This window comes from Cyclopterus lumpus, chromosome 20 (genome assembly GCF_009769545.1).
Source record: "Cyclopterus lumpus isolate fCycLum1 chromosome 20, fCycLum1.pri, whole genome shotgun sequence".
NCBI classification, from domain to species: Eukaryota; Metazoa; Chordata; class Actinopteri; order Perciformes; family Cyclopteridae; genus Cyclopterus; species Cyclopterus lumpus.
The window spans coordinates 8,226,306-8,239,899 of record NC_046985.1 but is presented as its reverse complement, the minus strand read 5'-3'; the positions used below and the strand labels follow the sequence as shown (position 1 = coordinate 8,239,899).

The 13,594-nt window shown below is 44.1% G+C and overlaps 1 protein-coding gene across 3 annotated transcripts in view; it reads left to right on the top strand.

Moving 5' to 3' along the window:
- The window catches only part of oxsr1b (oxidative stress responsive kinase 1b), a 36,752-nt gene that overhangs the window by 15,770 nt on the left and 7,388 nt on the right, over positions 1-13,594 (top strand). For all 3 annotated transcript variants that reach the window (XM_034560059.1, XM_034560060.1, XM_034560061.1), the window contains 8 exons: positions 4,131-4,272; positions 9,940-9,995; positions 10,198-10,307; positions 10,665-10,766; positions 10,874-11,007; positions 11,294-11,342; positions 12,389-12,454; positions 12,538-12,660. In XM_034560059.1, the coding sequence (XP_034415950.1) occupies positions 4,131-4,272; positions 9,940-9,995; positions 10,198-10,307; positions 10,665-10,766; positions 10,874-11,007; positions 11,294-11,342; positions 12,389-12,454; positions 12,538-12,660 (782 nt within the window). The remainder of the gene's footprint in view (positions 1-4,130; positions 4,273-9,939; positions 9,996-10,197; positions 10,308-10,664; positions 10,767-10,873; positions 11,008-11,293; positions 11,343-12,388; positions 12,455-12,537; positions 12,661-13,594) is intronic.

Below are 13,594 nucleotides of genomic sequence, written 5' to 3'. Positions count from 1 at the left end.
CATGTCTTTTGCAGAATAATTGCTAAACATTCTGCAGATGTTTCTAACACACTTATGTGTCTGGTTCGCGACACTAAATATACTGATGGTATGCTGCTCTACGTTTCTCTGCGGCTGATCGGTAGGCCACTGCTGTTCTATTGGCTTAAGGCACTTGTGCAAGTTATGTCGCTCATGTTGCACTCGCTGACACCAGTGCAGCATGATACAACGTGGTATGCCTCAGCAGTTGCCAGGTGGGGAGGGGTGCGCTTCAAAAGCTGGGTCTTGGTCTGCTTCCAAGCGGACTCTGGTGCTGGTCCTTTTGTGGCGTGAAAGCAAGCGAACCAACCACTCGAGTGTATGAGAGCAGACGTGTGATTTACAGCATCATTTCAGGGAGATCGATCTGCAGGAAGAAAATCTTATAATTGATCGGTATGAGGCCACGCTTATAACTTATTCATGCAAATCCACACGTCAGCGTGGTATTTTTCCTGATTAATAGGTCAAAAGCTGTTTAGAATTGCTGTGCTTGTATCTGACTCGGTGTACTTTGTCGGGTCATTAAGTTCATGTCCAAGTGTGTGACCGCGATCCCACAGTAATACTCCTCGGTTCATTACTGTTCAAGAAGGTTGTGTACAGTCCCGTCTCTGCCTGTCAGTCATTATTCATAACATGCAGTCGATTTGCGGTCGAATACTATTAACGGTGCTGATGAAAAGTCATTTATTTGTGAGCTCTTTGTGTCACCGAATAACTTTAAATATATATAAATCAAAAGCATTCAATTGCTGCATAAACCTCCCTGTCATCACTGGAATTTGATTTCCCCACGTGGGTCCTGCTGATCACCAAAACTGTCCAATCAGCGAGACTCCGTCTAACTACACGTTAACTATAGGTATCTGTATCCCGTTTACTATTTTAGACTTTAATTCATATGCTGTTCATAAACGAGCAGAGCTCTAAAAAGCCTCATCTTCAGTCAAGACGGCCCTCGCTCCTCTTGAAGGCCAAACCTGTAGAGCTGACGTTTTGTGGTGGTGTGCAGCCGGCGGCGGGCTCTTCAGGAAATTCCTGTTCTGGATTCTATCGTGCATAATTAGTCTTTATGGAGGCATCAGTCAGTCAGAGATTTGACTAATCCAGCATGTAAGTGAAATGCTGATTTAGCATTTTCCTGAGTCTTCACGTGCTCTACAGTGCACTGCACTGTGTAGACGTGATTCATCCCCTGTGATGTGTATAAACTCTTCGTCTGGGGCCTTCAACAGGCACCGTTTTCAAACCAGGCCAACAGGTGTCATTTGTCTTGGGAGTTGTAGTCTTTCCCATGCTAAATGAACCTTTGGATTGTTAACAATCAGTCAGTGTCGGCATGTCGAAACAACCTAATGAGGCATGAAGAGTTCAATCACAGGAATTTGAAAGAGGCTGACAAGGCTGGCATTTAGTGATCCCCCAAAGCCCACATCATGCTGCGTGTGTGCACTTGGAAATGTTCTCCTCACAGTGCCAACTCGGCTGAAAGGAGACTCGTCAGGAAAAGGAATTATTCTCTATTTGTTGTTTGGCTTTACCCTCTTTCTTTGTCTTTGTCAACACTTTTCCTATTCTCTTCAAGCAAAGGTTTAACATTTTGGGGGAACATTTTCTTTCCTGCCGAGAGTTGGATGAGAAGATTTATACCACTCTTCTCATCCAACTCTAGGCAAGACTATTTGATTAACGGTGTATAGATAGTCAGCTGAGGTGGTTCGGGCATCTAGTCAGGATGCCTCCTGGACGCCTCCGATTAGAGGTTTTCCGGGCACGTCCAACTGGTAGGAGGCCCCGGGGAAGACCGAGGACACGCTGGAGGGATTATATCTCCCGGCTGGCCTTGGAACGCCTCGGGATCCCCTGGAATGAGCTGGAAAGTGTTGCAGGTGAGAGGGAAGCCTGGGTCGGCCTGCTGAACCTGCTGCCACCGCGACCGACCCCGGATAAGCGGCTGATAATGGATGGATGGATAGATAATGGAGTTTAGGAGCAAGGAGTTAACTTCTCATATCCAGCTGAGTGAGCAAGGATGAGCTCCTGCACATTTGCTTTTTTGTCACTTTTCCGTGTAATCAATCCATAATTGGTTGGCTAATGGGATTCCATCTCCCCTCCCTTAAATGTGACTCTATTCCCTTACCCTGCTTTCCTCAGACTCTTCTCCATTGTCACCTGTCACTTCCTCTCCTCCCTTCCGCCATTTCAGACAAGAAGATGAGCATCAGACTGAGTACAAGAGGAGGGGAACCGTGTGGAGAAAAGAGGAGACAAAAAAAACAATACGTCAAACAGGCTGCCTTTTCTCAATGAGCTTCAAAGAGCTGTCGCAACAGAGGCTGTATTCCCCTCTTGCTTCTTGCCAACACACACACACACACACACACACACACACACACACAAGGCTGCATTCTCCCGCCTTTCCTCATCCATCCTCTCTTTGAATGGTTCTGTTTTCCTCATCGCTGAATCCCATTTACTGCCGTCACTGCACGAAGAACCCGTTGAACCCTCCCTCTCTCTCTTTCTCTCTCTCTCCCCCTCTCCCCTGCCCTCCCTCCCTCCTCTCTCGCTCTGCCTCCGTGTCTCGCTGCATCTAAGACTCGCTGCAGTAACACTGTCTCGTCTCCGGTGGCCCGTCATCGCCGGCTCCTGTGGGTAACGCAGAGCTCGACTGAGGGCTGCAGGCGCAGACGTCCCGAAGTGATCGAGCAAATAGATAACTTCGCACTCGCAGCCTGGCGCTGTTTCCAAAACACAATCAATTTCGACCTAGGACTGTATCATGGACAGTCTTTCAGGACCTTGAAAAGGCCGTGTCTATCATTTGGCGTTTGAGTATCACTGCAGCACAATGCAGCTTGTCAAGGCAAGTGGCGTTTCTCCCCCCCCCCCCCCCCCCCCCGTTCACCAGCTTCGGCCAATTGTCTGTCATACCGAATGCAAATGCCGAACCTCTTTTCAAAGAGATGTTCTTTATTCTGTGAAAAATGGCACAAAGGAGATCATACACTGACTGCGGTCTGACTTTTATTCAGCAGGAGCCCGTCTGAGGGAGACACGGTGGCCTGCCAGGTCAGGGGGCAGAGCTACACTCGTTCTCCATTCAGCCCGGGAAACTGAAGACAAAGCAACAGTTGAACTTGCGACCTCAAACGTTAAGATGCACACTTATCGTGCATGCAGAGGTCTGGCTAACTCCAAGGGCTTTAAAGGCACATGCACCCGGAAAGAGAATTAAATTAGTCTGACTGCGATGGTGTTGTCACAAAGAGTAAAATCCTAGAGCCGCTTGAAAGGCAGAGGAAGGACATGACTCTGACGGCAGCTGTGATTATTTTAACTGGGCACTTCTTCTGATTACCAGCTGTGCCAAAACCTCAAAACAAAAATCCTGTGAGCCGACATAGACAATCTAATTAAAAGTCAATGGACCAGAAGTCCAGAAAAATGCCCCCTGATGAGTGACATCATGAATTCAAGTCTCTTTGCTGTTTAGTCACTGCGACCGTTATTTATGTATCATCATAGATGACACAACATAAATGGTCTTTAACTGTGGATTTACCCTTTAAAGAATGCATGTTAATGCACATTCTGATTCCCTCTCCACCATTTATTGTTTTGCCCTAACCACATTAAAAGGTCATGATTATGTTTATGGTTAAAGGATTTTGTCTTGGTGCAGCTAAATCTTTTGTTTTTTCCTTCAATAAAATCCATCTTACTGGAACTGGGGGAGGGGGGGGGGGGGGGGGAGCTCTTTGTGTATCCACAATCTAATTTATCGATACAATATTATACACACATCCTCTTGACTGAATGCCTGCCAATCCACCAGGAAGTATGTGTTTTCATAAAGATGTTTTAGTTTAGAGTCTGCCTAACAAATGATAAAGCCGAGCCTGAGGGGACTTTCTCATTGATCATCAGTTAAGACCAGTAACAACTTATTTACCCGGCTATTCTAAAGACATCCGTTGCTGGATAGTTTTCCTTTCTCTCTGACATTGATGTTGACAAATGTAGTTTTCGACCAAGAACAATGAAGCCTACCTTTTTTTTTTTTTGTAATTCTTTTTTATCAACCTCTGTTTTTCATCCAGGCTCTGTGCTGGACGTGATCAAGCATATCATCTCACGAGGGGAACACAAGACCGGCGTCCTGGATGAGCCCAGTATAGCCACGGTGTTGAAAGATGTGCTTGAAGGCCTGGAGTATCTCCACAAGAACGGACAGATCCACAGGTAACGAGCCCCGTGGCCCTGCACGCCGGTACTGGAGTAACACTGACAGGCCTTTCTATTCCCACTCAGAGCCAAAGGCTTGGTCAGACTTCAACTCGAGGGTTTGTGAAGATGAAACTTTCTCTTCTCTGGTTCTCCCCTAAAAGGTGTCATACTAATAGTATGTCCTCCACCGTGACTACACATGACATAATGTTTTTATAGTAGAGTCTACATTTGTGTTTGTGTTGACACTTTTGTTCTAAGGATGCTGACGATACTGACTCAAATAGCTGGATTTCTTTTCGATACCAATGGGGCCGGTCTATTCAAATATATTCAATGTTTTTATACTATATACATTACATACAGGAATTCTAATTCCTGAGTGAGTTTTGACCGATGTACGCTTGGATTGTAATTCTCGATAATTGTGAAGATCTTTTACCAGGTTTTATCTTTTTTATTTTTTTTTGTTTCATTTGGTTTTACAACTTTTAAGAACGCAAAGTTTAAATCTCATGTTGCTTTACATGTAATGCTTTACATCTTGAGTACAGAGGCTCAAGATTGCTGTTCACCAAACAAGATTTAGTAGTAACGTTTTAATGGGGAACTTTCAGAATTAAATGTTTTTCAGATACAGATTTCATAATAATATTTAATCTTAATTACAACATGAGACACCTTTACATATAAACTCTGCTAATGCCAACTCTCATTGGGTTCATTAATGTTCTTCTTGACATAGCTGGCTGTTTTTATATATTACTGTCATTTTGTGCCCTTTATCATCATGTCGTATCTGTTTGCTTTCATACTCTTTCCATTTTTCTGTGATCTTGTCACATGTTCTCTCTGTCTTAGTCAAAAAAGTAAGTAAAATATCTGGCAACGTATGCAAATACACTCAAATGGTTTTAGAGCATGGTTTAATGCAAAATATATGGAAGTGTTTTGTATTCTGATGAATGTACCAAGGAAGTGGTATTTTAAGACGGCCAGGGTTGTTACTGGGCTGAGACGAGGCGGTAAACTTCCCCAATGGGACTGCCACAAGTGTTCCAGAAGAAGAAGCGGTATTGATGTGGCAGTATTGATGTGTGTATTGCTTACCACTAAAGTGGTTATGAAGAAAGAAAGAAAAACACACTCACACTCTTATCTATTTTAAAACTGCAATAACGATCCAAACCTTCAGTGTTTTTATGAAACGGCAACAACTTTAAGTTGCTGCAGGAAATCTGTAAGTAGACCATGACTTCCAGGCTGATGTAATCTTTAAGAGGTACAGTATGAATATGGAATGTGTGACTGGCAGATTTGCGTGCCACAGGAAATTAAATCTCTCTTCTCTCAGTTCAAGACTGGGCTAAATCCCCACACAAGCTGTTACAATGAGCCCAGTCGACACACTGGCTGTATTTAATATTCCTTACTCACGTTTTCATAGTCTCCTCTTCTCTCCCAGTGGCACACATGTAGGCGGGGACATGCTACATGTGTAAATAATGCATTGCTTTGCAGCTTGACTAAGTGCTCAGCAGCTTTCAGACTGGCATACCATCAGAGAACCGGAGAGACGGGCTTGATTGAAGACTTTGGATGAGGAATGTGCAGATGGAGATCAACATTCCTTAGCGTCGCAATAAGAAAACGGCTGCATCTGAAACAATCGATGGGGGGGGGGGGGGGGGGGGGGGGATTTATGTGTTGCTTAAAAGGAAAATCCACTGTGGTATGCCTCTGCTGCAGCGTTTAAGTATCTACTTTCAGCATAATGTGACGGGGTTATCGGTCATTGCCAGAGAGGCGGAAATGTTTTTCCCGGATAAAACCTTCCTTCAACTCTGTACTGCCTAAGGAGACACAAGAGGATCATCAAGAGATCATTCATTTATCACCTCTGTCCACCTCTGAGCTACGACTTGTGAAAAAGGAATTGTGAAGTAATGTCCCGGCACTGAAAGTCATTGACATGCTGAGAGTGGAGAAGCGGCGGTCAGTTGATCGGCGTCTGCTGATGCAAACGGCTGTGTAAGCCGGATCATATGAGTCGGAGCCCCCCGGGCCGGGGTGATGGAGGGGGGAGGGGGGGGGAGAAAAGAGAAGAAAGTGTCACATGATGCGTTCCATCCAGTCCCAAGACGGCAGAAACGCAATTAGAGTCTCGCGGCCCGCGCTGTAGCCTCAACCAGACATTTACCACAAGACCTCCACATTCACAGCAGCTCGGAGAGTCCGATTCCAAGGTGACACTCGTCCTCTAACTTGAGCAGCAGGTAGACGACACGCACATGTTAACAAAGGAATAGTCTTCATTTATTTCAGTTGAATCTTAGAAAACCAGCTTGCATGCTAATTACGGGTAAGCCCTAAGAGCTCTGTGCCCAGGCAAATTACTCGGTATGTAGTTTAGTAAGGATCGGGTTATGGCTGCAGTTATGCCGCCTCTGGGAGAGTCTATTGCTGTGGATTAAAGGAAAATTGAAAAAAAATAAAAACTGATTTGGAAAAATAGATGAGAATGAAATTCAGCAGAATTGGAAAAAGCAATAAGAAATCGTTTTTGTGTTCAGAGGAGGCCCGGTAAAAGAGGGGAGGTATTTTGTCTCCATGGGAGACCCACAGGGACGGAGCGTCTCATAAACCCTCTTTTACAGCCCTGTTAGGGGCACCGGGAGCCTGGCACCAGGATGTGATGTCACAGGATGTGACGCGCTGGAGCTGCCAGATGAGTGATCAATCTTCTTGACGCTTTCATGCCGTAGCTGTCATTTCACCAGCTCATAAATATAAAGAGACCACACATTAATTTTTCAATATTCTTTGATGGCATAATACGTTTTAGTGTCTGGATTCATTTTTGATGCGCTTTAATGTCACCTAACAAGCAGAAATAAGCATAAAATGTCAGTGGTTCTTCAGGCTGAATCCCCCCGACTATTGTAAGATGAAGCTGGATCACGAGTAGGAGTTGGGACTTAAAATGCAGGTTTGCTTTTTTCCTCTCCGCGAGTATTTCTTTGAACTTGCATGGTGCATTGTGTCACCACCTCCTCCCTCCTCCTCCTCCTCTTCTTCCTCTCCTGTGAATGTTAATGACTGTCTACACTCTGCAGCCTTTTTTCTCAGAGCATTACAGTCTGCTGCAGTGAACCAAAGCCTTCATGGTTCTTGAAAGATGTTCAAGTTGTTCTGTTTAATGGCTTTAAGCTCTTGATTCATTGGTTTGTGAAATAAAAACTTGTTGAGCCCTAATTTAACAACTTCGACATATGTCTTCTGATAACTCAATCATTAGCAGTAGGTATGCCATGTCTATCCTAGTATTAGGAGCAGTTTGGGGGCCCAGTGCTTTGCTCATGGGCACCATGACAGCCAGTCCACACTTTGTGTTTAGTCCATTTGGGCCCTTGAACCGGTGATCCTCCGTGGTCAAGTCCCCACAGATTGAGCCACAACAGTTACAGACATCCATAGCCATGTCAAGATATCTGAAGCATGATATTACAAATATTAGATGGGTGGGCACAACAACATTTACAGACATTCATACTGACTTTCATCTGGTACTACCAGGCGGTCCCCGTTTGTGGCTTTGTGTGAAATATCTTAACGGCTAAAAAACTAATGCATTCCTACAGCTATTTTTTTATTTTTTGGAGAAATGTCCAAAGTGCGATGAAGAGTTTTCAGGTCTTGCGACATGGCCCCGAGTGGTCAACTGGCCTGGACTGGACCGTTATACCACATTATTAGCCCAGGCTAAACCCTGAATCACAAGACATGAAGACATGACTGGACTCCTTGAGAGAGGGGGACGGTGGTTGCGTAAACCAGGAAAATTATTTTAGGATACTCCTAAATTTGTCTTCCAGCCTCAGGTGGTCAACTCTGCACCTCAACCTTTTAAATCCTTAAAAAGCAACTTCTCAAATGACTGGCCGTAAATCATCCTCGGTGGAGCATGAGCGTGTTAATTTGAGCAGAAGTAGTGAGTGCAAGAAACTGGAAGACACTGTGACCCGATATCACCGAGCTGTGATGTCTGTACGGCAGGAGACATTTCTAACGGTGCTCTTTCAAAGGCTGTCTTGTCCATTTTACTTCCACCCTGGTGTGACTGTTACATAATAGAAGTTGTTTAGACAGAGAGGCACATCAATGTTTGGCCACATGTAGTACACAGACAGCGTATTCTGCTGATTACTCAAGGCATTGTTTCAGTCAACTAAAAGTCTGTGTGTAGTATCCCAATCTTCATCCCAGCAGTGATTGTGTCCTTTTAAGTGTGGCTCACTGTTTGCTACTCCCTGCCCCTGTCGCTACTACATCCGTTGTATTTCACTTCACTGGAGCACTCTCTGCAAAAGAGGCCTCAAGTATTTAGCAGCATTTGAACAAAGATCTGACCTCCGACCTGCCAACTCTTGAGCCTTCAGCTCATTGTGTGTCTTCAGTGGGTTGCTTGTAAATATTGTACTTCTTGTAGCTAGAAGGAGTGCTTAAAGCCAAAGTGCATTCTCCACAACCACCACAAAACCCCAGAAAATAAAGATTTAAGGCTAGGTGATGTGTTTCCTAGTGATCCAAGAGGTTGAACGCGTGGCACACACATCTTTCCGACCACCATAATTCTCTCTGCAGCATTTGTCTCCTGTGTATCTGGTATTTGACTTGTGTTTGAACTATATGCCTAAATAAAGTGGTATAGTGAGCCTTTTGTTTTTTGTAAGCTGAGTCATGTCTCATATCTGAACCAGTGCTCCAAAGAATAGTCTATCCTTACATTCATTGAGACCAATGTGTTGCATTCACCACTAGGCTCAAGCTGAAAGTGTTTTACTCCAGTGCCCCCATCTGGTAGCAATGTGAACTGCCCCCTTGGAGATTGCGTCTCTTTGGAACCATGCTTGTCGGTGCAGATTTATGATCCGTCTCCTGGTAATTTGTGCACATGAAATCTGTTAGAAATAGTAGCAGGCGGTGTAATGGCCGACCACTCTGGTGTTCTCCGTCCTGTCAAAGTCTTTCGGCCATTATTCTCTTTTTAATATGTTTCATCTGAACGCGTGGACAGCACAAAGAGCTGACGGCTGTCCTCTGTGATGCTGTTGCATCCTTACTTTTTTATTTTCTTGTCTTTCACTTGACCCTTCGACTTTATCTCTGAAAGTCTGTTGCTATGACAACTGTCTGGCTGGTGAGGTGGCAGTATTCATTCTGTGCAATTGTGTTCAAGTGAGTGTGCAGACAGACAGGCAGACAGACAGACAGGCAGGCAGCCGTCCCCGCTGAATCCTCTAATCACCACCAGGGGAGGCTGAACAGGGATGAATAAATTAACTGTGCACTGTGTGTGTGTGTGCCAATAAAGGATAAGAAATAGAAACCCAGATTGGTGGAGTGAAAGTTTTACAGCCTCTTCGTTAGACCTGCATTTTTATAATCCTGCTTTTTTATATATATCAGTAAGCAGTCAAGTGAAGAAGAGATCCTGAACCTGCATAAACTGGGACTAGAACTAAAAAATGTAAAAATGAATAACTTTTTGTCATCCCTCTGACTTTGAATATCTTTGTGGTTCCACTGTCTGATCCACCTGAGCTACTTCACTCTTTTCTTTGACAATTCCTTGAGAGAGGCGTTTATTGATTGTAAATATTCTCGTCTTGTCTTTCACAGAGATCTTAAGGCTGGAAACATTCTCCTCGGGGACGACGGTTCAGTGCAAATAGCAGGTATTTAGTCACGAGGAAACACCTTTCAGCACCCGTTCATAGTGTGAATAAATACAGGTTGTTAAGCTGCAACCTCCCCATTAGACTCACTGTATTAATGCACAGAGGTCTAGTCTGTGGAGGGCAATTAACCCCTTGACGATACCTTTATTGACTCTGTGTGTTCGTCTAATTTTATTTCCTCTCTCTCCCGTCCCTTCAGACTTTGGCGTCAGTGCCTTTCTAGCCACAGGTGGTGACATGACTCGAAACAAAGTGCGCAAGACGTTTGTGGGGACGCCATGCTGGATGGCCCCAGAGGTCATGGAGCAGGTTCGTCATCTTTAGACCGGAGCCAAGAAGTAACCATGACAACAGAAAACTCCCAATCAGACCCAATTGTGTCTGAGCAGGCGAGAAACAGACGTTTCAATATTAATTGGTGGCAATAAAGGTCACAAAGAAGCTATTTTTTTTTTTTTTGCTGACACCTTTGTAGAAATCGGAGGCCTGTAGCCATATCTGAGCATTTAGCACTCAGCGACTATACAATAAGACGCCAGTGGCCCAAACTTGCAGATTACTGATGACTAAATGCTGAAAATTAGCACATTTCCAATCTTAAGAACGTCCATGGCCTCCGAAAGTGATATTTTAATTTGTGGCTGACATGCCGTTCTGCTTCCACAGGTGAGGGGTTATGATTTCAAAGCAGATATTTGGAGTTTTGGGATCACAGCCATTGAGCTCGCTACGGGGGCTGCACCTTATCACAAATACCCGCCAATGAAGGTGAGAACACTGCAGATGAATCTAGATTGCCTACAAGTGTGGAGTTAATGACTCAGAACAAAGTTCCTGTCTTTTGTCACCTTTTGACCAAAAGTGTCTCTGTTCAGGTCTTGATGCTGACACTGCAGAATGACCCCCCAGGTCTGGATACCGGCATCACAGACAAGGAGATTGTAAAGAAATACGGCAAATCATTCAGGAAGATGGTCTCCTTGTGTCTACAGAAGGACCCGGAGAAAAGGTGTCGATTGTGATTCTTTTACATATGTTTTTTCAATGTTTTAGCCTCGTATGCAGTATTGTCAATATGTGCTACTTAAAGAAAAAGGAATATTTTACATGTGCAGTCACGGTCAGTCAATTTTCGGTGAGTGGAACTGATTTACACGCATCAGCATATGATTGCTTTTGTTGTTCCCTGAGCTTTCCCTGGTTCTTGTTAACATATACTGCACATTTATTTACTATTCTTGGGAGTATAAAAGGTCAAATGAACATAAATTCATTGTCATTCTGCTGCTTTTCAGGCCGACATCCTCAGAGTTGTTGAAGCATAAATTCTTTCAGAAAGCAAAGGTAGGTGCTTGAGCTCCCTCTGGGCCTGAGACTGGATTAGTTCCACAGTGAGGCAGCCTCGCCCCTGTTTCAGGCATCAGCTGAGCTGGTTGCTGAGTGACGAAGTGATCTGAATGGCCTCTGTTTAATATTAAGCTGCCCTTTATGACTGTAGGTTGTTTTTTGTAGCTCCTGAAGTTTTGGAATTATTGTAGAAGGGTTCAGTGTAAGAAAAACAAATTCGTGATTCATCATGAGATGGAAAAAAGATTAAAGATTCAACTTGTCCTTGTGTCTGACCCAAGCTGAGGCCATTGCAGCACTCCACTCATTATTGACGGTACGGAGCCGTTCCTAACAAAGTAGGGATAAGCGGTCTCTGTCCAGCCTCCGGTGCCCGAGCAACTGGAACAACTAGAGTGCCGGCTCAGCATGTTACACTGCCCAAATACAACATGACCTTGGGCACAAGCAAGAACTGGAGTACTCTAAATGTACAGCAGAGGGCATACCTCTTGTATAAATGAGAACACTTTGTACCCCTGAGCCTGCAGAAGGAATTTATATGGTTATCTAGTAAGCATAAGATGTTTCAATAGAAATATTTGGTTTAAATAAGTGAACACTTGATTTATACAGTACTGAATAAAACCAGGGCTCCAAACAAAAGTATTTGATTGATGAATCAAATCAAAATTAAGCAACAATTTTTAAAGGTAAGGGTGCATTAATTAAATGCCCCTGAGAGTAAATAGAGATGAGATTTAAAACATGTACTGACCATCACCATCAGTGGGAGACTTTCATAACCTGACAGCCAGGACATCTAATGCTTAGTCACCACTGCACTTTAACCGCTGTGCAACCAGGGGCCCTTGTTATGATGACCCGAGATGCCTAGTTGTGAACGGTTTTAAAAGTAATGAGATGGATTTGACAGAAAGCCAGTGTAGCGAGGCACTTTATGGGTCGCAGTTAAATTTCTGAGCAATACAAGACTTGATCAGGATACAGAGATCTAGAGGATGTTGGAGTAACAGGCACTTGTTTCTTTCCTCTTGTGACAGACCCATGAGTATTTACATGAGAGGTTGCTCCAGAGGGCGCCCACAATAACGGAGAGGTCGAAAAGGGTAAGACGTCAGAGCTTTTGGATCTACACGTTGTGCTCCATTGCTCAGAAGACAAATTCAGTTTGGTGCATGTGTGTGGTCAGGTACGCCGAGTGCCAGGTTCTAGTGGTCGGCTGCATAAAACGGAGGATGGCGAATGGGAATGGAGTGACGATGAGCTGGATGAAGAAAGTGAAGAGGGCAGAGCGGCCGTGGCTGCCTTGCGGGTGAGATGAGCCTGCAGGTTGTTTTGTTCCCTCACATGCACTCAGTAACACCTTCGCTACACGATAGATGTCCTGTCTTTCAATCTCTGTACAATGTTTGAATTGTCATTCTCATGTCTGTGCAGTAGCATGTGTCTGTCCTTTGTCTCTGAGTCTCCCGTGTGTGTGTGTGTGTATGTGTGTGTGTGTGTGTGTGTGTGTGTGTGTGTGTTCTGTCTGACGGCCAAGGAGCAGCAGGTGAAGCCTGTTAATGCCACCAGGCGACAAGTGCGCTTCGCCTACCCACTCGAGCTGCCTTCGTCCAGGGTTGTTCACTTGCCCCAAAATACAGATGGCGTTCCCCTAACAAGGAAGGACTCTCACTGCACATGCTAGCTAGGGACACAAGACCGCTATAGAGGGCAGGAAACACCTTGTCGGGTGAAATTACCTTTGTTGTTAGAGTGAGGGCTGTAGGCATGCTTTCCTAAAACCTGTGGATACCGTATACAGGGACTCAGATACTATAGTTATACAGGTATTTAGATTCTATATATACAGGTACTCAGATTCAGATACTATAGTTATACAGGGACTCATATACTATAGTTATACAGGTACTCAGATACTATAGTTATACAGGTATTTAGATTCTATATATACAGGTACTCAGATTCAGATACTATAGTTATACAGGTACTCAGATACTATAGTTATACACGGACTCAGATACTATAGTTATACAGGTACTCAGATACTATAGTTATACAGGTACTCAGATACTATAGTTATACAGGTACTCAGATACTATAGTTATACAGGTACTCAGATACTATAGTTATACAGGGACTCAGATACTAGAGCTATACAAATACTCAGATACTATAGTTATACAGGTACTCAAATACTATAGCTATACACATACTCAGATACTAGAGCTATACAAATACTCAGA